Source organism: Aotus nancymaae, unplaced genomic scaffold, assembly GCF_030222135.1.
Source record: "Aotus nancymaae isolate 86718 unplaced genomic scaffold, 86718_ANA_hifiasm-v0.15.2.pri h1tg000014l, whole genome shotgun sequence".
Lineage (NCBI taxonomy): Eukaryota > Metazoa > Chordata > Mammalia > Primates > Aotidae > Aotus > Aotus nancymaae.
In genome coordinates, this window is record NW_026988425.1 from 118,307,119 (window position 1) to 118,333,960 (window position 26,842).

A 26,842-nucleotide genomic window follows, 5' to 3' on the forward strand; every position below is an offset into this window, starting at 1 on the left:
GCAGGACTTGTCCTCTGATCTATGCCCTCTTATAAAGGAGACAGACTTTAAAATACAGATGTCTAAGATAATGCTGCCTTCTAAAATCCTTACCACTCAAAACCCCAGAAACCAAAGCAATGAAAACCCAGGGGCAATACATATGTATGCTGTTGGTTGAGCTGGACCTAGTGAAAAGCTGTGGGCAGAGAGGTCTACTTCTGTATGGTGTTCATGGCTACAGAGCCTTTGCTGAGTTCCCCCATCCCAATTTTGGAGCTTCCTGCTATACAGTGAGCCTGGGCCTCTCACTGTCCTTAGGTGTCCTGGGCATACCTGCAGAAGGAGGCCCCCTATGTTCAGCCACCATTATCTCTAAGCATTCGGCTTCAGCACCCACTCCCCAGACCATGGCCAGGCACAGGCCCCGGGTCCTGCTCATCTCTGCATTGCTGTGGGAGGGCGTATTTCCTGCACATCCAGTGTGTTCTAGAGAGGATCACTCAATGAAGAGATGAGCCCAGATCACTGAAGATGACCCTCTTCTGTAGAAAAGAGGATTCAGAGAAGTCCCCATTCCCCTCAGCGATTTCTCTTTCACCAGCTCTTTGCAAACTTTCTCGAGTTTGTCTACACTAGCCGTCTCTGTTTCCTCACTCCATCCCCCGCTTCTTCCGCGCCTGGTTTGCTTTCCCATCACTGTAACAAGAAAGCTCTGATATGGCCGCCTTGCAATGACATTCCTCAGTCCCCAGATGATTCGAACCGCATCAGTGTTGGAGGCTGTCCACCCTCCCCTTCCTGGAGAGGTGAACTGGAGCTTCCTGAGTCTGGTTCCCAGCTTCTGCCTGGCTCACATGTGGCCCTGGACAGACCATCTCTGGGAGTGGGGAGGCAAATGTCCCCTTGGGCGCCCCCTGGAGGAAACATGCTGTGGATAAGAGACATGACAAAGGATCCCAAGTGAAGGGATGGTTTAGAGTCCTCAGGGCATCTTTAAGAACTTTCTGGACCAGAAAATCTATTATTTTACCTCATCCCCTCTGAACACTTAAAGACTTCATTTAAAACGGCATAAAATTCCTCCTTGATCCTACTGTTCCCCTGACAGAGGTGCCACAATTAAAAATTGTGATTTTGGGGAGGCTGAGGTGGGTGGATCACTTGAGATCAGGAGTTCAAGACCAGCCTGGCCAACATGGTGAAAGCCTGTCTCTATTAACAATACACAATTAGCCGAGCATGATGGCAGTTGCCTGTAGTCCCAGCTACTCAGAGGCTGAGGCAGGAGAAACGCTTGAAACTGGGAGGTGGAGGTTGCAGTGAGCCAAGATCACGCCACTGCACTCCAGCCTTGGTGACAGAGTGAGACTCCAACTCAGAAAAAAAAAAATTTTGTGATTTTTCTCTATATTTATACCCAACAAGATTTTGTTCAGGATTACTTTCCACAGTTTTTCATAATAAATGAAAGTTTTGTAAAATTTCTAAATAGAAAACATTGTTTGAATAGATACATATATATTTTCAAACTAAACAGCTTCTCTCCTCATCAACCAAACTTCACTCTGTGAGAATGATGCCTCTACCATCCCAAGTGACAGTTCTTGGGCCAGACAGGACAGAAATTCCCTTGCCTGTCTCTTCCTTAGACAGGGATGCAGATTCTAAGACAACAACTAAAAATATTAAGAACTTCATTCCTTGAGGCCCTCCATATGCCAGGCATGCTACCAAAGGCATGTCTTTCTTTTCTTTCTTTCTTTTTTTTTTTTGAGGCAGGGTCTCACTCCCGTCATCCAGGCTGGAGTGCAGTGGCGTGATCACGACTCACTGTAGCCTTGACTTCCTGGGTTCAGCTGATTCTCCCACCTCAGCCTCCCAAGTTGCTGAGACTACAGGCATGTACCACCACACCCCACAATTTTTTTGTTATTTCTAGTAGGGATTGGGTTTTGCCATGTTGCCCAGTTTGGTGTTGAAGCTCCTGGGCTCAAGTGATCTGCTGGGCTCAGCCTCCCAAAGTGCTGGGATTATTGGCGTGAACCACCACACCTGACCCATAGTACATTTCTTATTTCTGACTTGGCATTAGAAATAGGACATCCAGGCCCAAAAGGTTAAATGATTTGCCCAGGGTCACCCAGCAAGTAAAGCAGCAGAGCAAGGATTTGATTGTGGTCTGCATGAAGCCAAACCTCCTACTTCTGCAGAAAGTGGCCCCCTGCAAACTGCCCTTCACCTCCTGCCCAGGAGGATTTAATATACAGTTGAGGAGGAAGCAAGGGTTACTCAGCAAACAGTTGAGAGACAGCAAGTTAGCTAAGTGGCAAAATACTCAAGCTAGACTCTCCAATCACTACACCACAAGGATAAGATGTGACCCAGTCATTCAAAGCGATGCATAGGAGAGGTTTTATTTGAAAATTCATGCAATCCTCCATTGCTCAGTTATTTAGCATCCGTTATTGACAGCCGCTGGGCCTCACACTGCAGATACATTGTTAACCTCAGATGTCACTTTTCCTTTTTTATTGTAGGAGAAATATACCGTGCAGAACCTTAACCAAGAGGTTGGCAGCCCTGAAAACTCATTTCATTAATGTGGCATGTTACGGATAAGTCCATGCTCTTTAAAAAGAAGCAGGATGCCCGTCCAGTGTGCCATGCTTTGCTCTTGAGGCTGCCTCGAGGGGACTTGAAAGTCCTCTGCCTTCAACCCGGCTTTCTTTCCTCTCTCTTTTGTTCCCTTCCTGATGTACCTGCATTCAGACGTGGCATCCCTGTGAATGTCAGCTGCAGCCTCTTCGTGAGATAATTCCTCGAGGGCACTCAGGTTGGGGAGGACTTTGAAGTCTCTTTTCCTCCGGGTGTCTGATGTGTCCCCTTCCCTATGTGCCCAGTTCTAAGAAAATGGCCACTCCCTCTGCTCCACCTGTCATGGTGGTTACCATTTGGGAAGGCTTGGTGTCAGATGGATGGAAAAAGGATGGCTAGGATCCCCGGGAGGGAACTGGAGTTCTGCCTCCTGATGGGTTCTAGTTTTGCAGCTTGAGACCTCTGTTAGTCTTGATATCCTCCTCTGTGAATTGGGCTCCTGCTGTAGCATTAATGTAAGCAGCACTGGATATGTGGACGTTAGTTGCAGTGTTGTTGAAGGTGATGACTACTGCCATTTGGAACGGAACAAACCAGTTGCTGCCTGTGGAGTCCGACAAGTCTCCTTGGAACAGCTGTCCTTAGGGAAGTTGCTTTTGAACCGTGCAGTCCATTAGGGAGAGATAAGAAGCAGCAGAGGAGAGAAGGTGGAGTGTGCTGGGTGGTAGAACGGTGCTGCCTGCTGTTGGCCCTGACGCTTTCACGATGGATGCTGGAGGCCTTTTCAGAGGGGAACTGCTGGGAAGTGGACATGGGCACTTTCTTTTTCTCAAGAGGCACATCTGAAGGTCACGTGGCCAGGAGGAGGGTGAGGCCTGCCCACAATCCACTGGGCTGTGCAGAACTGAACCCAGACAGAACCCTGGCATGCAGACGCTGGCCACGAGTCCCCATTTCTCCTGGAGCAGGTCCAACAGCACGTTCCCTCTCTCTGCTAGTGAATCGAGCACAGCTCCAAAGTACCCCTTAGGCCATAGACTCCCGCCTCCTTCATCCTCCAGCAACATTTTCTCTGGGTTTTCTTTGACCTTCTCTTTCCCAGCCTCTCAGGATGCTGGGGTTGGTGAAAACGTGCCCTTTGCACGCACTGCTTTTCCAAACCCTGCTTCCGTTGTCCCTCTGTGTCTGATCTGCCTCTGGACACCTCGCTTCCAGCTCCAGTCACAGCACATCCTGGCAGGCTCCACACACCTCCCACCTCCACACACCTTCCACCCACCTCCTCCCCTTCTACCTGTCTCTCCTGGTATTCTCTCAGGGAATGGCAGCCACCCCTAGTTCATTCAGAATCAGGGCGATGTCCACACTCCCCACTCTCCCTCACTACACGCCCCCTTCAAGAGTCCCCCAGCCTCCAGATCTGAGAAGGGTGGGGCCAGTGCCCTCCTTCTTCTGCTCCAGATCTCTCCTGTGCCTCCGTCTACCTCCCCATGTGCAGAGGCTGCTTATCTGCCAGCCCCTTGCCTCTTTCACACAGACACAGCTTTCTGAAATGGAGAGTGCACGTGCCTCTGTCTGCTTTAAACTCTTCAGGGTCTCTCATGGCCCCTGCAGCTTTCAGAATCAAATTCAGATTCCTTAGCATGGCACAGAGACCCTTCCTGAACTGCCCCTACAGCCTCATCTTCTTTTCCACACATCTACCTCCTACCCCCATGAGGCAAGGGGCAGTTTCTAGAATGCATGACTCAGTTCACAAGGCCGTGTCTTTAAATATCATGCCCTCTATCTATGGAATCCCTTGTTCTATTTTTCATTTGCTGAACTCAGAGTTTATGAACTGCCAGCCCTGGGTCATATCTGGCCTAAACGTGTCTTCAGGGACTTGCATGTTCAACCTTTTGAAAATCAGAGACTACTGTTTGAAACTCAAGAGACTAGTCATTATAAAACATCCTCATTTCGGGCTTGTTTTAAATAGTCAGGAGAGCCAGTAACACTGAACCATAGTCATCGCTGGAGTTGGGAAGTGTTCGTGTCCTCTTGTTGTGGGGGTGGGGGACGCATAAGCTGCATTTTCCTACAGTCCACAGTACTCCCTATTGCCTTACACTGAGCATCATCACTTACGTCTGTGACTTGCCTGGACCCTAAAGGTATTTGAGCTTGAGATCCCTAGACTCACCTCCCTATCATTAGCGAAATTCAGCTCATGTGGGTTTCTCCAAACTTCCTTGACTCAGAAACCCCTCCTGTGCCAGGTGCGTGAGGACTGCAGGCCCTAAGGAAGTGGCTGCGGTGTGAGTTTCTTGCCCTTCTCAGTCTCAGCTGACCAGATGCTTATTGACAAAATCAAGCAAAAGCAGGAGGAGGAACACCCAAGGGCATGGTCCCTTTTCCCCTGTAATGTTCAGAACAAAAGCTTAGGAGAAGGAAATTCTGGAGCTCCATGCTTTCTAGGCTACTTGATGAGGCTGCTTCCTGGGCTTGCTGATGACCAACAGATGGAATAGGAAGAGGAAGCCAGCCCTGGCCTCTGGAAGGGCAACAGCTCCGGGTGTCTTCAGGCATCAGCCGTGACCTCTGCCCCCACCTTTCCCAGCCCATGCTCTGTTAGGGGTCCAAGGCTCTGGGGAGGAAAGGGAGCAGAGGAGAGGTTCTGCCTCTTGGGTCCTCCCTGTGAGCCACTTCCTGATTGGCTTGGGGAAAGCCCAAAGATGTGCTCAGGGTAGAAGAAATGAACTCCAGCCGTGTTGATTTAGGGCACAGAAAATGGCTGCATCCAACTAATGCCAGGATAGCTTGTGGCGGGTGTGGGTGGGATGGTGATGGGCATAGAGAGGACGGTGGCCCCCAGGACTGTGGCTAGAATCGGGTGTCTGGATGCAAACATGAGAAGAACCTTGCTCGGATGGATGGATGATGAGAAGAGTAATCATCACCAGAGTTACCACTGCCTGGGCCCTGGCCATGGGGCTGCCCCTGCTGTGGATTTACGCCTTTCATCCCCGTCCCAGCCCTATGAGTTGGACCTTTTTATTCCTCCAGTTTACTTAGAGATGTTAAGCGTCATATGCCAAGATTGACAGCGAGGAGGGAGCTCTAGGCGGAATCTGAATACAGCTCTGTCTGACAGATTGTCTCCAAACTGGGAAGTAGGTGCAAAGGTAAGGTTGGGGCGGGGGCTTGTCACAACCTGAGCTGAGTCAAAACTGTGACGGACTTAGTATCACAGGAACACACTGGCAAGGTAAGCCAGAGGACAGGGCCAGGCAGCCAATGTACCTGGGTCACTATGCCTGACTCCAGACAGACACGAGAGCTTCACCCAGCCAGAGCCAAGACGCATACATATGAAGCCAGGTCAGAGTAAAGTGTGTGTGTGCAGGGACCTGGGGTTGACCCCTGTGACTTTATTCCCATACCTTCCTTCTTGGCAGTCCTGGACCTGTGCTTTGAAGATTTCCAGCAGATTTTATCAGGAAGTTCAAGCTGTGCAGAAGGTGGGGAGGCTGGCTTCTGTTCTGAACACCCACAGAAGAGAGGGGCAAAGAAGCAATGGGTCCTTCCCTCCTTTGCTTTTCCCTTTACCCTGAATATCAGCACAGACTCCCACTTCCGGCTGGGCCTAGAGGGGCATGAAAGCCACAGCCTATTAGCTCCCAGAGCCTGGACTGGTGGCTGTAGACGGTGCCCTGAGGCCAATGGCTGCAGGTATCATTAAGGGCTTCACATCAGGGCTGCTCCAGAGCCTCACCCTCTCCCCACATCTCCTGCTATCAATTTATTACAGAAAACTTCAGGAAAGAAGGCTGGAGTGAAAGGGGATTGTCTGCTGCTCGCTAGGGATTAGAAGAATACAAAGGCAGAGAGAATTCTTTCCCGTATGACTTCTTCACATGACTGCAGGGGCCTGACAAGTGGACAGAGGATTTAACCCTTTTGTCCTGGGCAGATCACATGCACTTGCCAAGTACCCTGGCTCACAAAGGGCTTCCCAGGACTGCATCTGGAACAGGGCAATACTTCAGTAAGTGTGCGGTGAGGATGCACAGAAACTACCCATCCCCTGGCCGGAAGGAGGAGGGAAATGGGATCTGGCCTCCCTGCTTTCTTGACAAACATGCCTCTTTGATACAATACTATAAAAATAAAATGAGGTAGCAAACGAGGACACAGGCTTTGCTGTGGTCCCTAGCTCTACCTCAACTGGCAGCACAAGACTGGGGTGAACTGCAAAGACTAAAAGAGATAATGAATACATGTCAACAGCTGGCAGATGCTGTTTTCATTTTAATGTAATTATTGTTCTGATTAAAAGTTTTTTTTGAGAAGAGAATAGGTTATGGCTGAGTTCCACCTTCCCTTCTTTTTGTTTCAATTAACAGGCGTTTCTTTATCCAGCATTACGGAGCACCTACCCTGCGACAGGCACTGAGCAGGCCCTGGGGTCACAGGGGGAATGGAGACAGGTCATCTCCAGTTTGAAGGTGCTTAAAATAGACATTTGGGGACATGAAACACCCCCTACACACACACACACACACACACACACACACACACACACACACACACACACCCACACCAGCCAGCAAAGGAACAGAGCTATAAACACCTACCCATTACTGGGCAATGCTGGGAAGAAAACAAGAGGCAAGGTGGCTCACACCTGTAATCCCAGCACTCTGGGAGGCCCAGGCAGGAAAATCACTTGAGGCCGAGAGTTTGAGACCAACCTAGCTAACATGGTGAAACCCTGTCCCTACTAAAAATACAAAAAATTAGCTGGGTGTGGTGGCATGCGCCTGTAATCCCAGCTGCTTGGGAGGCTGAGGCAGGAGACTTGCTTGAACCTGGGAGGCAGTGATTGCAGTGAGCCGAGATCGTGCCACTGCACTCCAGCCTGGGTGACAGAGCAAGACTCTGTCTCAAAAAACAATAACAAAACAGAATAAAAAGAGGCAAGTGGTGGCGGATACGAGACCACATGGATACTCAGGAGCAGAGGAAGGGCGGTTTCAGGAGAAGGATTTGTCAGAACTCTGAAGTAAGAGGGGGACCCAGCCTCGCAAAGGGCTGTGGGAAGAATGTCAGGCAGAGAGGTCTGCATGGGCCACAACTTGAAAGGCAAGAAGAGCCTAATGGGCTAGAGGATCCCAATCTTCCCTCCTTTAAAATTCACCATGTTTCCAGGCCCTGCTCACCCCGGCAGATGGTCTCTGAACCTTCATCCTCCTCTTCCCCTCCCCACCGCTGCCATCTGGTCCCATTTTCACCTGACTGTGACTGTATCATTGAACCTCTCCCCCTTTTCTTCCTTCCCCTCATGTCTTTAGTTATTTTTACAGATGCACTCTTCTATTTGTAAAATACTCTTCTCCTGCCTGTGTCCACCCCTCGCCTGCTTCTCCTTCCATTTCACATCTCCGGCAAGGCTGGCCTGTCCTCACTGCCCCTTTATCAGGGACCTCTCTTTGGAATCTTGCTTCACCCCACAATTCCAAGGAAGGAGGTCTCTCAAATGCCACTGGGGATCTGCAGCTACCACCGCCTCCCGGGTTCAAGCATGTTTCATGCCTCAGCCTCCCAAGCAGCTGGGATGACAGGCGCATGCCACCACACCCCGCTAACTTTTTTGTATTTTTAGTAGGGACAGGATTTTACCATGTTAGCCAGGGTGGTCTCGAACCCTTGAGGCCCTCGTCTGTAAGGACCCTCCCACCAGGACCACCCACCTGTCTCGCCTTGCTTCGCTCTCTGGGTGTCTCTTACTTCTCTCACTTTCCTTCTGCATGGCCTTTGCCACCTTGGTTTCTGTTTCAATTCTCTAAATCAGAGCAAAGACCCAAGCTTAATCCCAGGGTCTCTTCTACTTTAGGGATTTCATCTGCACTAAGGATTTCAACTGCCATCTCCCCCAGACGGCTTTGGATCTCCACCTCCAGCCTAACTTCTCTCCTGCTATTCTCTTATGAATTGGTCCCCAGCTGCCCACCATTGAGGTGACTGTGGACAAGTCACTTCCTGTCTCTGGGCCTCAGTGGCTGTACCTATAAGAAGTGTGGTTCTGCTGCCCTCTTATCCCCTAGTTGCTCCAGTAAGTGGTGGCTTAATAATTGTCAGATGTGTTCATTTCCACATAGATAAACCCAGCCTCTTAAGATCATCACGTTTAAAACCAAGCTTACTATAGGACCATAACACACAGCTTCGCCTCTGATGTTCTGCACCCACAGAGGGCTCAGTCGTTCACGCAGGCATTACTGACTGTCCCGAGAGTATTGGAGAGCTGTCATTTCTCCTCCATGACCACGGCTTCCTAACTCCCTTTTCCTTTGCTTTTCAACACCCCAGCCCAGCCCAGCCCTCAACGCCTCTCCCGTGGGTGGTCTTCCCGGCACCTGCCCCTTCCAAGCAACTGACAGGTCATCTGCACATACCTGGGTCAAAGCAAGCACCTCAAGGGTCCTAACTGTCCACAGCGGCTCCTCTTAAGCTTTTGTGGGTCCTTTTGGGAATCCTTTGAAATGTTTGAAACCCCTGCTCAGAAAAATGCCTACATTTCAAGGGCTTCATGGATCTCCTGAACCCCATCACAGATTCTTTAGAGGTCTCTGGACCTCATGTTAAACCAATGAAATCCCCAAAGAATCAAGTCTGAGTTCTTTGACCGTGAAAGCCTGGCTCCAAGCCCTCTGTCCTCTCCCACTTTCCTCTACCTCTAAGCACTGCCAAGGTCTGTGGCAGCCGCTTCACGAATGTGAGAACAGCTCCTCCTTGTACATGGGAAACTTCCTTGGTTCTGGCCATTCTCCCATCTAGGTCACCAACATCATTCTTTTTCCAGCTCAAGTCCTTGGGCCCTTCCTTCAAGCCCCCAAATCTGGCCTTCTCCAGTCCCCAGTCCTTGGTGGGGAGCCCCCTCTTTGGAGCACCTATGGTACGAATCATCAGTACTATGAGCGTGGTATTGTTATTTTTGTTTTTATTACCTGTCGGTGCTCACCATGGGAGACAAGGGATGGCAAACTAGGCTGATATACTACACTCATACGATGTTTGTTGGTAAATGAATTTTCCTGATAGCTAAGTGAAGAAGGCTTCCAAAACCACCAAATCTATGCTTGAAAGTAGCTTTTCCACATCCCGTTACATGCATTCATGTGCTTTTCTAACACTTGGCATACAGGACGTCATTTGATGGGAGAGCAATCCTGCTGTCATGCAATCGTTCTCCATGTGGGACTGAGGGGTGCAGCAATGGCAGTGCCCTTGCTCCCCATCCTGCCAGTTTATCAGGAGGTTCCAATGAGATGTGAAAATGTCAAATGCAGTGCCTGGCAAAGAGCAGATACCCAGTATATTAGCTTATCTTCCTCTTGCCCTGTAGCGGCTTCCTTTTCCTTTTAATGTAGAGCAGGTGGGAGGTGAAAATAGACCAACACCTATTTATTGCCCTTCTAAAATTTCAGGGCAAGGAATTCAGAGGCATAGCAGCAAAAGGATTTGCTATTTCTAGTGAGGCTGAACTCTACTCCACAGGAAAACTTGAGACAGCTGTCCGGTTCTGTTGCTTTAGAGCAACAGAAGACCTGTGGGTTTGTTGAAGCCACTTTTTACAAATGGGGAAACTGAGCCCCAAAGAGGTTAGGGCCTGCCCTTAGGGCAATGGCCTGGTGGCGGCAAATCCACAACAAAGCCCAGACCCCCAGACTCTCACCTCCAGACACATTCCTCATCATCACACAACTCTCTCCCCACCAGATCACAAACTCCATGAGCCCCTTCTCTTACAAGCACAGGGCTCGTAAGCACCTGTAGAATGGATGGGATGCATTTTGCTCACACACAGCTTTGCAGTGACTGCACAGAGCTCATGGCAACCGTCACAGGATCCAGGTACAAGGACTGTGAGTGCCTTATAAGGCTGCTGTTTTTGCACCTAATCTGGAGCAGATTGGCTTTTCCAGCAGGCTGGCTCATGGCACGAGGTCTGTGCTGGTGACGCTACAATGCTGCATTTGAGAAATAGTTACTGAACATTTGCCAGGTGTCATGCACTGGCTATACAGAGATGAACAGGAAATAAATGGGCCCTTCCCTATGAGGAATCATTGAGTGGAAAATGAAAAAAAGCAGAACAAAAGCAAATAGACCACCTGGTCCAGGCAGAATAACCCTCTCCAGCGGCTAATCTCTGACTATTTCCAAGACAGAAAATAAAAACAACACTATACAATGGGACTCTGATGAAGACTAAAAATCCCAAAGTCAACACATTTTACTTTATTTTATCTCAATTGATCTCAACTCTCAAATGCGTGAGCTTCAAAAGGTAAGATTAGGTACCATTAAGCCAGCGAGACCAACATTGATTTGAAAACCCTCCTCCCTAATACAAGACTGAGGAGGTTGCAGGCCTTATTAATCTCCTTGTTATCAGCTTGATCTCAGCCTGCCTGGAGCCAGCTCGCCTGATTCCCAATTCTGGATACATCCCTCCAGTCCTCTGGCTTCTGTGCACGAGGCCTCAGAGCCCATATAGAACTGTGGATTAGCCTGTTAGGAATACTTACTTAAACTGTGGGCTGGTCTTTCTTCATGGAATGGGGCCAAAAATGAAAGTGGTTGTCATCTATAAATACGACAGAACTCAGCCAGGCATGGTGGCTCATGCCTGTAATCCCAGCACTTTGGGAGGCCAAGGCGGGTGGATCACAAGGTCAGGAGTTCGTGACCCAACCTGACCAACATGATGAAATTCTGTGTCTACTAAATACATAAAAATTTGCTGGGTGTGATGGCGTATGCCTGTAATCCCAGCTATTCAGGAGGCTGAGGCAGGAGAATTGCTTGAACCCAGGAGGTGGAGGTTACAGTGAGCTGAGATTGTCCCATTGCACTCCAGCCTGGGCAACAGAGCGAGACTCTGTCTCAATAAAAATAAAAATAAGACAGCAGTCAATGGATTTCAGATCAGACAGTTGTGCAGGGAGCTAACACAGCCCCTACCACATTTTTTCTCCTTTGGTCATAGAAATATGTAAGTGACCCCAGAATATCAGTGACTGGGGCCTATCTCAGCCTCCCTCAAGGAACTTATTCCCTTCCCTTCATCTCTTCCTTCCTTCCTTTCCTTCTTTCTCCAAAAGAGCTCCTACTGTCTACCAGGCACTGTAGCAGGAACTGGAAGTACAATGATACAATGGCGCACACATCTGAAATGGTCCTAGCCTTCAAGGAGCTACAGCCTAACAAGCAGGAAAGAAACCATGCCACAAACACGGGGTGTAGATACATGCCAGAGAGAGGCAGGGAGCTTCAGAGGACGGTGAGATGAGGGTCTAATCTAGTGGTGTTGCAGGGATGAAAGGTCTTCTTGGGTCTGAGGCATCTTCTCCTCTTCGTAGGACCACCCTCTGTTGGAGGAGGGTTAGTGGACACTTTCAATCATTCATAAGGTTGTTTTATTCAAGGGTGATTCTTTTGTTGTATGCTGGGCCGTTTCCAGACACAGTGATAAATGGTTTCTGTAAGTAGGTACTTTCTGAAGGATTAACTCACTCACTCTGAAGTTTTGCAAGGAGTTGTCATGAGTTAGCTGCCATCCAGGGCAGATCATGGCTATGGGGAAGAAGAAAGGCTGGCACGTCATTGCATAAACTTCACACATTTTCTGGGTCTACCTTCATGCGTTTTGCTAACCGAACTTTATTGACTTAATACTTTCCTTTAAATTGACTCACTTAAAAACTTAAATGAATTTATCACAAAAGGAATCTTTATACCACTACCATAAATAGAATACCAATATCCCTTGCCCTAAATGGAGGGGAATGGCAAAAATAAATACAATTAAATTCTTGGCTTCCAGCCTGCTTGGAGGCTTTCTTTATCTGGAAGAGCAGATTGGTTTTAAAAGGCTCCCTTAGACTTGCCTTCCATCACCCGGAGAGGCCTCCCCTCTCCATTTCTTTGCTTTATATAACTGAGAGTGGAGTTTGGAACTGCCCTGCAGGCTGGGCAGGCCACCAGATCCACTCAGGAACCCCCAGAACTCTAGGGAACTTTGGTTGTGTGAGCCAACTGTGAAGTGGGGCCCTTTGCTGTGTGAATGATCCCATCCCAGCCAAGCTCATTAGAGGGCTTAATGACACAGCCGATGAATGCCTTGCTGTCCAGCTTCTCCAGAAATTTCCTTCAAGTGCTCCAGCGCTGGGTCCAGCCTGTTTCTGGACACACTGTATCCTCCTTGGACTCATGTAAGGAATCACTTCAACCCTGTGCTGAGATTTCTCCTCTCATCTTCCACCTTGGGCCTCACTGGGGAGGACAAAGGAAGAGAAGTAGGCTAATAGATAAAGCCCTGGCACCTAGAAATACAGCCAGCTGGATCGCCATACAGTTTAAGTTCTTTTTCTATGTCCTAAGCAGTCACTCTGCCTGAGACTCAGCTTACCTGTCCATAAAATGGGTTTTTCAGGGGTTTTATAATAAATGTGTGAAACAATGTATAAAAAGCTCCTGGCATACACTCAGGAATCCAACGAGTGGCTGTCATAAGAATCATTACTCATTTTTCTTTCTTTCTTTTTTTGAGATCAGTTGCCCAGGCTAGAATGCAGTGGCATGATCTCAGCTCACTGCAACTTCCACTTCCTGGGTTCAAGCAATTCTCCTGTCTCAGCCTCCTGAGTAGCTGGGACTACAGCGCCTGCCACCATGCCTGGCTAATTTTTGTATTTTTAGTAGAGACTGGGTTTCACCTTGTTGGTCAGGCTGGTCTAGAACGCCTGACCTCAAGTGATTGACCCACCTTGGCCTCCCAAAGTGCTAGGATTATAGGCATGAGCCACCACTCCTGGCCTTTTTTTTTTTTTTTTTTTGAGACAGGGTTTCATTTTGATGCCCAGGCTTGAGTGCAATGGTGACATCTAGACTCACTGCAACCTCCACCTACTGGGTTCAAGTAATTCTCCTGCTTCAACCTCCTGAGTAGCTGGGATTACAGGGCACATACCACCATACCTAGCTGATTTTTGTATTTCTATAGAGATGGGGTTTTGCCATGTTGCCCAGACTGGTCTCGAACTCCTGGGCTCAAGTGATCTGTCCACTTCTGCCTCCCAAAGTGCTGGGATTACAGGCATGAGTCGCTGTGCCTGGCCAAGAGTCATTATTCATTTTTCTGACATCCATTTGGTGATCACTCTAGGCTGACTCTGTGATGGGCAGGGGAGCTACACAGACAGGCTTTCCCTGGTGTGATGGGCCAAGGTCACTGCTTAGGGCTGGGGCTCTGCAGAAGTCAGGGAAACCAGTCACTCCCCCAGCAGAGTGTGCATACGATTCACCGGGGGCTTGTTACTGAGCAGATTCCGACTCGGCAGGTCTAGGGCTGGTGTAGGGCCTGAGATGCTACATTTCTCCCACACATCCAGGTGATATCCATGTTCCTGGTCTGAGGACCACACTGAGTGACAAGGCTGTGGTTCTCAAAGTGTGGTCCTGAGATGGGCCAGCAGTGTCGGCATCACCTAGAACTTGTTAGAGATGCAAATTCTCAGGCCCCGCCCCAGGCCTGCGGAAACAGAAACTCTGGGCCGTGTCCCGCGATCTGTTTTTAACAAGCCCTCAAGGTGATCGTGATCCTCTCTCAAGTCTGAGAATTGGCTTTGGCATCTCTAGCCTCCTGGAATCTACCTTACTTGCTCATTCCTGTGGTATTACAGGAATTGTGGGGCTTGAGCCTAAAAAGGAAGAGCCAGCTGTGCTCTACCTCATCCCAGCTCAGCAGGAGCCAAGCCTTGGATCAGTATCTTGGACTTGTTTCTTTTCAGGTTCACCCTTGAGCCAAAAACACCATTTAGAGGCCACCCCTAGGCCGGTGGTAAAGAAAGGGACTTCCAGAAGCCGAGTCTGGGAGGGAGGGGGCTCTGGGCTCTCTTGGCCTCCCTCCCCCATCACTCTGGGCCCTCCTTGCATCTTAGGCTTTGGTGAAACGTTACAGACCCATCACTGAACTTAGATGGACAGCCGGCCCACAAGAATTGAGTGGCCACACAAAAGTATGCTTGCACTTCCTACAATCCTAAATCCCAGATGTTGGGTATTTGGGCCGCCTCCAGCTTCAGCATCCAAACATACAACCAAGTGATGATTTGTATTTTTCTAATTCTGTGTCTATAGCCACACCTCTCCCCTTTTCTCTCTCCATTTCCTTTGTATCTGCTTTTTGGCCCTGTATTATTTTTAAAATTAAATAATACTCACACTGATACTGCTTTGTTTAAGTGCTCTTAAAATAAGTCCGTGTGTCTCGAGCACCTGCTAGGAACTCTTCTGGCTGCTTACGCTCGTGTGTATTTCAATTGTGGTAAAATACATGCAACATACAATTTAGCATCTTAACTATTTTTAAGTGTAGGGTTCGGTGGCATTGAGACATTCATATTATTCTGCAGCTATCATCACCATCCGTCTGCTGAGCTCTTTTCATCTTGCAGAACTGAAACTTTATACCCACTGAACACATGCCCCTTCCCCGTCCCCAGTCCCTGGCAACCACCATCCTGTTTTCTGTTTCTATCAGTTTAACCATTCTAGATGCCTCCTATAAGTGGAACCATACAGTATTTGTCCTTTTGCCACTGGCTTATTTCACTTAGCACAATGTTCTGAAGGTTTCTCCATGTTATAGCTTGTGTCAGAATTTCCTCCCTTTTTAAGGCTGAATAATATTCCACTGTATGTATATACCTGTTTTGTTTTTTAAGAAACAGGGTCTCACTATATTGCCCAGGCAGGTCCAAACTCCTGGGCTCAAGCTATCCTCCAGCCTCTGCTTCCCTAAGAGCTGGGATTACAGGTGGGAGTCACCCTACCATATTTTGTTTATTCATTTACCCATGGATGGACACCTGACTTGCTTCTTTTTTTTAGCTACTGTGAATAAGGCTACTATGAACATAGGTGTACAAATATCTGTTTGAATCCCCGCTTTTAATTCTTTTTTTTTGAGTCAGAGTCTTACTCTGTTACACAGGCTGTAGTGCAGTGGGGCAATCTCAGCTCCTTGCAATCTCTACCTCCCGGGTTCAAGCGATTTTCCTGCCTCTGCCTCCCAAGTAGCTGAGAGACTACAGGCGTGCGCCACTATGCCTGGCTAATTTTTTTTTTTTTGTATTTTTAGTAGAGACAGAGTTTCACCACATTGGCCAGGCTGGTCTCAAACTCCTGACCTCAGGTGATCCGCCCACTTCGGCCTCCCAAAGTACAGGCATGAGCCACCACACCCGGCCCTTGCTTTCAATTCTTTTAAATACATACCCAGAAGTGGAATTGCTGGATCATATGGTAATTCTATGTCAAATTTTTTTAGGAACCATCATACTGTTTTCCATGTATCATTTTACATTCCCACCATTTGTGTTTTATTTAATCCAGAACACTGTGAGTTGGGTATTATTAACCCCATTATACAGATTAGGAAACTGAGACTCAGAAAGGTGAGGTCACTTGCCTGAGGTCACACAGGGAATAAGTGTTCCACTGGAGACTAGCGCCTTAATCTTCCAATAGTAGCTCCCAGGTGTTCCAAAGGTACGGCCCAATGTCCTGAATCATATGCCATGAGTCCAGCTCTGGCAAGAACGTGTCAGTCCTTTTAGATAAAAGTAGGGCCCCAAGTTGTGCGCAGGGAGAGCTGTGTGGTGAATACCTAAGTGAGTCATTCTGTTGCTCTGCTGGAGGTTACAGCTATGGTGGGCAGTTCTGGCAGGTTGGGGAAGGGCCTGTGGAGACTTAACTGGCTTTACCACTGAGGCTGGGCCATCATGGGTCTTCCTTTGGCATCTCTCAGCACGTTGCTGCCCTTGTGTCCAGCTGGCCTAAGAGGCTCCCTGCCCAGGCCAGGACAGAATGCCACAGGGAGTTTCTCTCTTGCCCTTCTCTTTTCTTCTCCTGGGAACTAAATGGTTTGATCAGGGTACAACCTGGGCATCATCCAGAGTCCACCTAAAGTCAAATCCAAAGTGTTGGGAACCTCAAGAGATGGAGTAGGAGGGCCTTTACAGGAAAATAGCAAACAAAAGTCACCTGCCCTATCAATTTACTAACTCACTTTCCCAGATACGGTATGCCTCCTGCCTTCATTATTTAAGCTACTCTGGCATTTACCAAGAAGGTGTGAATTAACCCAGGGTATCACTCCTCCGTGTGCAGCTGATATTCTTGCTTTCAAAATTAGAGCTGGGGAAGCCCAGTGACAAGCGCTCATACCTCCCTGGGTAGAGCCCAGGTGTGTCTGCCTCTCCCGCAGCCTCCACCGAAGTGTTGTGCTCAATGGTGACAGATGCCATTGTGTTCGTGAAGCTGTCTGACATTGATGAGTCTTTTCTATAGTCTCAAAAGTTTCCAGAATCTCTGTGCAAACTGTCTGCATGGTACAGAAAATGGGACAGAGTATAAGAGGCCTGGGGCAGAAGGGAGGAGGGATGGGGGTGAGCAGCCAGGTAACCTCAGTATAAAAAAGTGGCTAAGACCAGAAGGACCATGGAGTCAGGCAAACCTGGGTAGAATCCCAGCTCTGTGTTTCCTAGCTGTGTGACCTTAGCAAGTCCTGGGACCTCTCTGAGTCTCCATTTCCTCATCTGCAAATGGGCTAACAGGGTACTAGGGAAGGTTGAGTGAGGTGACGCATGTGAGCTGTCAGCAGAATGCGGTTACCGTAGGAAAGGGAGCTTTCTGGGATGTGCTAGCTCCTTGCATGAAGCCTGACCCCTCCCTCCCTTGTCAGGCTCTCTTGACCTGGGGAAACTGACAGCATCAACCCTTCTGTCTTCCCCTAGAAAGAAATTCTTCCAGGCCATAATCATTTGTGTTGTTTTTCTCTTCTCTCTCAGTGTGTCTATCTCTGTCTGGTAATGAGATGGTCATACAAATGCTGCACTCTGGAGCCATTTAGATGAGACTCTGTGGGGGGACGCTGCTGTGAGAGGAGAGGAAAAGAGGGGAGGTGGAGGCAGAGCCGTGTGCCCCAGCCCTCCTTCCGCATTAAGGTGTTCTGGAGCTGGCAACGCTAAATCGTAGTGATCTTTTTGGCTGCCATGCCCCATTATGGCCTGGGATCCAACATGCTGTTCCTCAAGTTTCCTTCAGCATCGCTGCATCCCAGGGTTCTCTCTCCCACAGACCTTTGCGTTTCCAAGGCTTATTCCTTGAAAATATGAGCATGCATCTCTTCCCCACTGGACGTCATTTAGGACATCATTTTTGGAGATTTCTCCTTGTTCCCTGGAGCCTGGGTTCAAATGCTAGCTGTGCACCTTACTAGCTGTGTTATTTAACTGCTCTGTGCCTCAGTTTCCTAATCTGTAAAAGGGAGGTGATAATAACACACACCTCCTTCTATTGTGAGAGTTACAGATGTGAATGGAGATAAGTGTTTAGAAAACCATTTTGACAAAAAATGACTTTGTTGTTATTCTCTGCTGGCATTAGCCTCCATGGGGAAGAAAATATGTGAGGAGTGAGGCTATTTCCTGAAGCAAGCTTGTCAGAGTACCTTGTGGACTCCAGACTATCAGATTTCAAGGACCCATAGTATTTCCAAAACATTGGGGTTGGGGATTCATGAGGTTACCGACCTCTTCAGCCAAGGGAGAATAACTACCATCACCCTCTTTCATGAAAGAAAGGACATCCTAGTATCCCAAAGGATAAACAAATATCTCAGAATATAGAAGAGTTCTTTCAGGCAATGGCAGCTGGCAACTTGAGACTATTAATCATCGTGGCTGGATTGTGCTTTTTTTTTTTTAATTTCTTTTCTGTCTCCTTTGAGATCACCACCCATTTGTGGATCACCATTTAGGAACCACTGACCTAGGGGTCCTTTCATCCTTCCCCAACAACTAAGAAGCTGGAGGAGGAATTGTTGCCTGGAACCTTAAAAAGGTCCAGGAAGCAGAGCTGAGTCCCTCTGCGTTCCTCTGGTAATAACAAAAAGGCACTGGGAAACCCTTTGACAGGGCTGAGAGCTTCATGCTTGCGGAGCAGTTTGGGAAGTCAGCCGCACACCCACACAGCAAGGTGGGACGCCGGATTTCCCAGGGGAGTGAGTTGGGATCCCAAGTGCTTGAAACCATCCGGAGGAACCTTGGCTGCCAACGTGTGATACAGACTCATGTCGTGTGGGGGCCACTGCTCTCCCCACTTGAAGCCGGTCCCTCCTTGCATTCGTTTTCTCAGCCCAAGCTGAGAAAACACGGGGACAGACAGGTCCTGTCAGGACATGGGGCAGCTTCCTAGCCGGATGATGAATTGCAGGAGACTAGGGAGAATTTAAAACCAGCCCAGATGCCACCCAGGAGAGTGACTAATCTCAATGCTTAGGGACCAGCAGCAGCTCTGGAGAGATGGTCAGCAAGCCCAGGGCAGCCAGCCAGCCAGCCAGCCACAGGGGACAGTGCCTCACCCCGGGGTCCCTCTTCGGAAGATGAGCCTGTCCCCATGCCCTGGCAGGAGACAGCCACCTGACTCACACAGCTGGTGGCCTTCCTGTTCCTGTCCCTCTGCTAGTCATTTTCACTATGTCCTCCCATCTGTCTCTAACTCATTTCTGCTTGAGACAGCTGAGGGAGAGATGAGGCTTCTGACCTTATCTAGGATCCACACAGCTGCCCCAAGTCTTGACCTTCATAAGGAGAATCTTTGAGATGGCACCTCCCGAGCTGACCTCACATTTCTTACTTTGTCAACGTCTCTTAGGCTAAGCTTCCAGCATCCTACTTGGGGACCAGCTTTTGCAAGGAAACAGCTGGCCCTGCATTCCTGGTCTGCGCTCAGTGCCTCAGACAGGGCTGGCTGTCCTTCCAGGCAGGGTGGGTGAGGGGCAGCCTCAGTAGCGCTGTGGGCAGTGGAGGGCTGGAAAGGGCCCTCTGGAGAACCAACAGCCGGCAGAGGCTTGGCAGCTGGGCTCTGGCTCTTTGCTTTTTGTCTAAACTGGCAGTGGACAAACACCACTGGATCCCCTGCTTTTACAAATTAGAAAGGGGCTTTTATTTCCATTGGCCCCAAACACGCTGCAATGGTGAATAACGTCACAGCCAGATTGTGCTCTTCACCAGGCTGTGCCTTCCGTGCTGGATACATAGGAAAAGCTGGGGCTTCCAGATCAAGTGGAGGGTTTTTATTTGTTGTTAGAATAGTATGTACTTTTGGGAGCCGAGAGGCTGAATGCTTATTTTTGCCATATCCTCGGTCAGAGTTTGTTCATTCAGAAAATACGTTATGGGCTTCATTTACTAAACCATATACTTATCACCGGGCTGGGGATAAAGGATAAAATAAACATAACTGTGAAGTGTATCTCCATGGGGTGCTACATGATGGCGTGCCAAGGGTGTGCACAGGAGGGGCAGCCAACCAGATGTCCCAGGAGGGGACGGCGTCTAGGAGATACCAGACCTTAGCCTGGAAGGAGGAGACAGAGCAGTGAGAGAAAGGAAAGCCTGGGAGGAGCAGAGCAACAGCAGGAAGGACGGTGTGTGTGCAAGGAGGGCACTCCACAGAGCAGGAGCGGCATGTGCAAAGGCACAGAGGTATGAAATCCTAGGCCATTTCAGGAACCTGTAAGCAATACAAATGACTGTAGCCCAGCCAGATGCTGCGCTGCTTTGCACGCCCTGCTAAAAGCAACGGGAACCTTTCTAGCATCCCCTCTCTCTTGAAGTATTTATAATTTGCAATCTACGACATTTCCAATTTGTAAAACCGAAAACATGTTTAAAACCTAGCAACCTGCCTTCCAGGGGGAAGAGGCCCTGAGTGGCGAATTGGTTTCTAAGATGGATATCTATTTACAATTTAAATTCGATGCTTGGAACGGTTGGCAACAAGGACTTGGAGCAAGTGAGTTAAAACCATACCTTCTTTCTCTCCTGTTTTAACTCCCAATCGTGCTTGTACTTCAGGGAAGTACACCAGGACTACGGAGAAGAATGGGCTTAAAAAAAAATGGCATCATCGTCTTAAGCAAACATGTGTGCTCCTTACAGAGTGCCTGGACTGCAACTGCTCAAGGTCATTTTCTTTTCCATCCACGTGCGCTCATCCACTAAACAGGTACCTCACCTCACCTCGCTCTCGGCTGTCGGCAGTAGTTGCTGCCTGCTCACAGATCTCGTCGTGGCTGATGATCAGAGCTCAGCTCTCCTTGTCTAGTGTTTTCTCAGACAGGGCCTGGTGTTTGGCTGGAGTGCACTAGGACCCCTGGCCACGGTGTGCTGGACGGCGTCAGTTCTGATGGGTCAGACGTCCGTTCTAACAGGTTGGTGCCTGAGAGGGACCAGCTGTTAAATATCTTTACTATCTCCCCTGCTCCAGACACCTAAATGCCCAAACATACAGCATGTATCATCAAGGCAGGCTCCTTCCATTGACATTAGAATCAGGTTTGCAATGGGACAGGAGCTTTCCCTTCTCCTGTCACTTTAGCCCCAGACTCCACCTGAGTGTCTGGAGTACCCATCCCCATGCAGGTGACCTTGTGTAACAGGCTGGAAGCACAGCTGAGTCCCTCCACATTCCTCTGGTAGTAACCAGAAGGCGCTGGGAAAGCCTTTGACAGAGCTGAGAGCTTCATGCTTGCAGAGCAGTTTGGGAAGTCTGTCATTTAATGCCATTCTGTCCTCCAGCAAGGCACTGAGCCTATCTGCACGAGAGGGACATTTTAGGGAGAAGTGCCCAGACTCCTCCGGTCCTCCTCATTCACCTTCTCTATTTCTAAGTGACTGATGGAGAAACTACTAAGGCCAGACCAGGCTCTGAGGAAAACTCTGGGCCTTTAGAAGAACCACAGGGGATGAGTTAGTCTTCAGATGTATTCCCTAATATTAGCTCAGGGTAAAAAAATAACTCAGAGGACAAGTCAGTCTAGCATGATGGTGGAGAGCATGCATGGGCTTCAGCCTTCCATAGAGCTGCTTGATCACACGTTTATCCGTAGGGTATACTGCTTCATCAATAAACCGGGGGTTCTGGTGAGGATCCAGCGAACATGCTTCAAAGCAGTTAGCATGGCATCTGGCACACAGAGCTCTACAAACAGTGCCACTGGTAGGTGACCACTGGATTGCCACCAGGCTGGACTGTGTTAATGCCTAGAAAGCACTTGGAATAGCTCTTGGCCCTTAGCAAGCACTCAGCGAATGCTAACCACCATCATCACCTTCCCCGTTGTCATAATTGCTATTGTTATCATTACTAGTTATTCACCTTCTCTTTAACAAGATTTCTGTAATTCCTTTATGGTTAGAGGAACTAATATGAGGATTAGGGCATTGGGTTACAAAAGAGGGACTTGGGCAGGCTTGCACTGCCCTTAACCAGCCAGGCTGTGACCTCAGATGAATGATGTTACTTCTCAGCGTCAAATTTACCCTGATTGATAAAAAGGAAAGGTTTCTATAGGGGAAGCCTTATGCTCTCTTCCTGTCCCAAGGTTCTGTGAGTTTCTTTCTTCCTTTTTTTATTTTTTTGAGATGGAGTCTCGCTCTATGGCCCAGGCTGGAGTGCAGTGGCGCAATCTCGGCTCACTGCAACCTCTTCCTCCCAGGGTTCAAGCGATTCTCCTGCCTCAGCCTCCAGAGTAGCTGGGATTACAGGCACCAGCCACCATGCCTGGCTTATTTTTGTATTTTTAGTACAGATGTGGTTTCACCATGTTGGCCAGTCTGGTCTCGAACTCCTGACTGCAAGTGATTTGCCTGCGTCAGCCTCCCAAAGTGCTGGGATTACAGGAATGAGCCATTGTTCCCAGCCAGCTGGGTGAGTTTCAACCTTGCCCAAGGATGCTGTGTGTGTGCCCATCACTGTGCCAGACTCAGGAAAGATATTCATCCACTATTCGTTCACTGAATACCTTCTCTGTGCCAAGTTCCATGGACTCCATGGTGGGCAAGACAGCTGTGCCTCACGATCCCCTAGTGGAAGTTACACTCAGATTAAAGCCCAAGGAACAATCAATCAGAAGATTTTAGGTTGCACCTTGGTCGAATTGGACCTAAAACTTGGGAGGGTGCATGAGTTGCTCAGGAGCTGTTTTACCAAAGCCCCACCCAATTTCTGACTTGGAATTTGAATTCAAGTTGGCTACCAGGCAGGATTCTCTAGCTGCTTCGCAGAGAACTTATCTTTCTACATTTTGTTTTCTTATTCAGCTCCAGCTGAATGAGAGCAAGCGAGTCAGAAATGAAACTTTTGAAAATAATCACTTAAGGAAAAGAGATGTGTGTCTCAGAAAACTCCCCTCAAAGAAAGCCCTGCCCCTCACTCTGTGGTGTATAATTTTCCAGGCAGGACAGGACCTCTGAGACCACCACATTAAAAGCCTCATTTTATAAGAAACAGAATCAAGAGCTTCAGAAAAGTCAAATCTCAGTTTTGTTCCTCCAGATAATGCCCATGTAATTCACTTTCTTCTTTCACTTTTTTTATTCCTTAATCCTTGAAAAAGTTACCCCCAAAAGAGGTTCCTTCCATCTTTCCTTCCTTCCTAACAGATCAAAAGGTCCCACTGTTCATTACTTTCCAGAAACAGTCATCCTTTTACAGAGCCACCGCTTTCTCCCAGGGGCCGACACTTGGAGATCATCTGTAATCCTCCCTGGTACAGGTCCAGAGCAAGTTGGGGACAGAGGGGCAGGGCTGGTGCAGCAGCCTCGTGTGCTTGAGTATGACTCTAGGTCTCCAAGAAGGCATATGGTGAGGAAGGCAGAGCCCTCTTGATGCCTCTCACTGGCCACTGTGCCAGGGCTCTTATCAGGCGCAGAGCCCAGCTGCTCAAAGTTGGGGTAATTCCAACAATGCATTTAGTGGCTGTGTGTTAAAATCTCACTTGCACCAGGCGTGATGGCTCACGCCTGTAATCCCAACACTTTGGGAGACCAAAGAGGGCAGATCACCTGAGATCAGGAGTTTGAGACCAGCCTGGCCAACATAGTGAAACTCCATCTCTACAAAAATACAAAAATTAGCCTGGTGTTACGGCATGTGCTTGTAATCCCAGCTTCTCAGGGGGCAGAGATAGGAGAATTGCTTGAACCCAGGAGGTGGAGGTTGCAGTGAGCTGAGAATACACCACTGCACTCCAGCATGGGCAACAGAGTGAGATTCTGTCTTAAAAAAAGAAAAGAAAAGATAAAAGCCTTCGCTTGTAAGCAGACAGAAGGTGCTGCTGGGATTCCCATGCTCTGCCCCGTGTCTTTCCTCCTCCAGCCATGATGAATCCCAAAATATGTCTCCATTCCTCAGGATTAAACGTGTGGGGCTGACTGTGGGTGGGGCTGGAGTGCCCGTCCCAGGAATGGCACGTGCAGTGTTGGTCTAAGGCAGCTGCATCAGCCTGGGAGAGGGGGTGTCTCAGGCCTGGGTCAGGACTGGTCAAGCCAGTGGTCAGCCTGGGGCGAGAGGCAAGAGAGGGAAGGAAGACGGCACAAGAGGTGACATATTGGACTTGTTTGACTTTTTTTCCCCTCTAGGATCAACCCAGCAGAGACAGGATAAAAAGAAGTAGGGAGCCCCCAAGTGAAACAGGTCCCAGGGGTGTGTACTTATATGGGAACAACCTGATGGCGGGGAGCACAGGCTTCGGTGCATTTGGCAAGAAAGTGTAATGTTATGTGCAAAATGATCTCCTGATTGCATTTTAAAAATTAAAAGTCCCCAGCATGTGGAAGGTATTTGGTAAGAATTCAGTGAATGAATGACCTAGGGTGCTTGGATGAGCACAGCACTTATGTTTTTACAGCAGAACAATGGGCAGCGCCGGGTCTTCCCTCTCACAGCAGCAAAGGTCAGCAAGCGATCCGGGCCAGGCAGAGCCCACATCCGGAAGAAGCCGAAGAGCCCAGAGGAAGGCCCTTCTCACCGCATCTTCCATCACCCTAAGACGTAACTTGCCCGATTTCCTTTCCGATCCACGTTTCTGAGGCGAACACTATGAAAAGTGGCATGTTTATCTCTCCGTGGGAGATGGCGGCACGTTGTGTATTAACTGCACAGCGTTTGTGAAAGTTTTCAGAGCTCTTGGCGAAACCGAGAATGAGAGAAAGAGGCGGGGAGAGGGGTTCAGGAAGCCCAGTGGAGTTCACAGAAGGAATTCGGGGAGATGGGCAGAGGCGGGGAGAAAGTACAGGAAGTGGCACTTGTCCCAAGTTTTGGTCCTTGGGGACCTCGGCATCCTGGGCCCTGGACTGGCAGCTCCCATTTGAGGGACTGACTGACAGCGTGGCGGACCCTCAGCAAGCACAGATAACAAATGAAATCACACATGGGACAAAGGCGGGGCGCACGCGGCGCGGGACTGGAGGAGAGCGCCCGGCCGGGCACCAATCCCAAGGAGGAAGAGACCTTCTGCCCTCTCCGAGACCTCACCTTCCCCACTGCCCAGGGCCAGGAAGCTCTCCTCGGGCCTCAGACCCCCGGCTTCCTCCCCACCTGCAGTCCACTGCCCTTTGGAGGCTCCGCTGAGGGGCCCGGCCCGGCGAGCCCCGAAGGCTGCGGGGCGGGGCGCGAGTCTCAGCCTCCCGGACCCACCCCGGGTGCGTAACGCGCCTCAAACGCGCGCTCCGGGAGGTCTGGAGGTGGGAGGGTCTGGGCTAGGGTCCCGCCCCACCTCTGGCGAGGTAGGGAGGAAAAAGGGCCGGATCGCCCGCCTGAGGGCCCAGAAGCCCACCGGGCGGCGGTATGGACTTTCCCGAAATGTCTGGGTCTCCGCGCAGCGAGCGCACAGGAACCCAGGGTCGCTGGGGTTGCTGTGGCTCCATTGGACGCCCAAAGCCAGGCAAGCGCGAGGGTCTCAGCCCGGCGATACGAGCCCTTTTCTAGTGATGCCAGCCCCTGCGCCGGTCTCCCGCGTGCCTGCCTGTCTGTGCAGGGGACATTCCGCTTCCCCGGAGACCGGGCAGAGCCCAAGTCCTCCACCCCGGCCCGGGGAACCCCTCCCCCACCTCAGAGATCCCCGCGCGCCCCCTGCCCACTTTGCCAAGGCGAGAAAGCGGCCGTGCCGGAGACAAAGAAACTCCTGCCTCCCTCCACTCTCGGCCCCTCCGCCCGCCCGAGACACTCCCCGGCGCCCTCCCTCGACCCCGGCGACACTGCGCTCGGACGTGCCAGGCGGGGGGGTAGGGTGGGCGAGTCCGCTTCCCGACACGGGCCAGCTGGGGGCTTCCCGCGAACCCCGCCCGGGGACACCCCGCGGCAGCCGCGCCCCCAGGCTCCGCGCCCCAAACCGTCCCGGGCCCCTGTCCCCGCCACCTTCAGGCAGACCGTCCCCGCCTCTACAGCAGCGCTACAGGGGGGCGCGGCGCACACAAAGGGGTCCGGGCGGTGGAGAGTGCGGAAGGAGGGCGAGATCCCGCCGGGGCTCCAGGCAGGGGCCCGGGCGCAGCTATTTACCCGATTTCTTCTTCGATCTCCGAGATGTCTGCGAAGATGAGGAAGACCACGAGCAGCGTGAGCGCGGCCAGCATCCAGCTCCGGAACTGCAGCTGCATGGTGGGTTCGCGTCCGCCGGGACACACGCGGGCCGGCGCGAGCAGCAGGGGCTGGAGGGCGCAGCGGTGGACACCGGAGCCTCGGCGCACCGCACGCAGCTGGGCAGACAGACACCCTGCGCTCCGGGCGAGTCCGGGCCGGCGGCGGCAGCGGCAGCGACAGGCGGGGGTTGCTCAGGCGCTGCGAGCCCGCTCGCTCCCTCCCGGCTCCCGCCCGCCCCTCCCTCCCGTCCCCTCCCCTCCCCCGCCCCGCGCCCGGCTCCGCGCGCAGTTTGACAGCTTTGCTCCGCGCCTCTGCTCGCCTCCTCCCACCAACTCCAACGTCCAGGCGCTGGCCTGGGTTTCTCCTGCCTGGCTTTATTCAGCTCCCTGGAGCTGCCACTCCTGGCCTAGAAGGGCCGGGCTGCGGCCACTGCGTGCCACCGGGTCCGGAGCTGATTCCTGGGAAGTGCTCGCACCGCCCGGCGCACCCCTCCGCTGGCAAACACCCTCCCTCGCCCGCTCTTTGTCCAGCGCCCTGGCCTCCTCGCAAAGTTTTCTCGACACAAAGACCAACACCTGGCGACGGCCCCCAGCGCGCGGCGAGAAGACGGTTTCAGCCAGGCAGATGTTTCAGCAGTTGATGAATTGGGCGGGGAGGTGGGGGAAGGGGAGGAGAGAAGGAATATCCGAGACAGGCCAACTTCGGTGCAGATGCCGACTACAGT

At 50.4% G+C, this 26,842-nt stretch overlaps 1 protein-coding gene and 1 non-coding gene across 2 annotated transcripts in view; both read right to left on the minus strand.

Moving 5' to 3' along the window:
• Positions 1–26,311, minus strand: part of ST8SIA2 (ST8 alpha-N-acetyl-neuraminide alpha-2,8-sialyltransferase 2) — an 87,199-nt gene extending 60,888 nt beyond the window's left edge. The window contains exon 1 of the mRNA XM_012438737.2: positions 26,038–26,311. Coding sequence (XP_012294160.1) covers positions 26,038–26,135 — 98 coding nt within the window. The 5' untranslated portion in view covers positions 26,136–26,311. The remainder of the gene's footprint in view (positions 1–26,037) is intronic.
• On the minus strand, positions 2,512–2,651 carry LOC135275056 (small nucleolar RNA U109). The gene has a single exon (XR_010342770.1). It is a non-coding gene; the product is annotated as a small nucleolar RNA U109 (small nucleolar RNA).
• Positions 26,312–26,842: the final 531 nt, after the last annotated feature.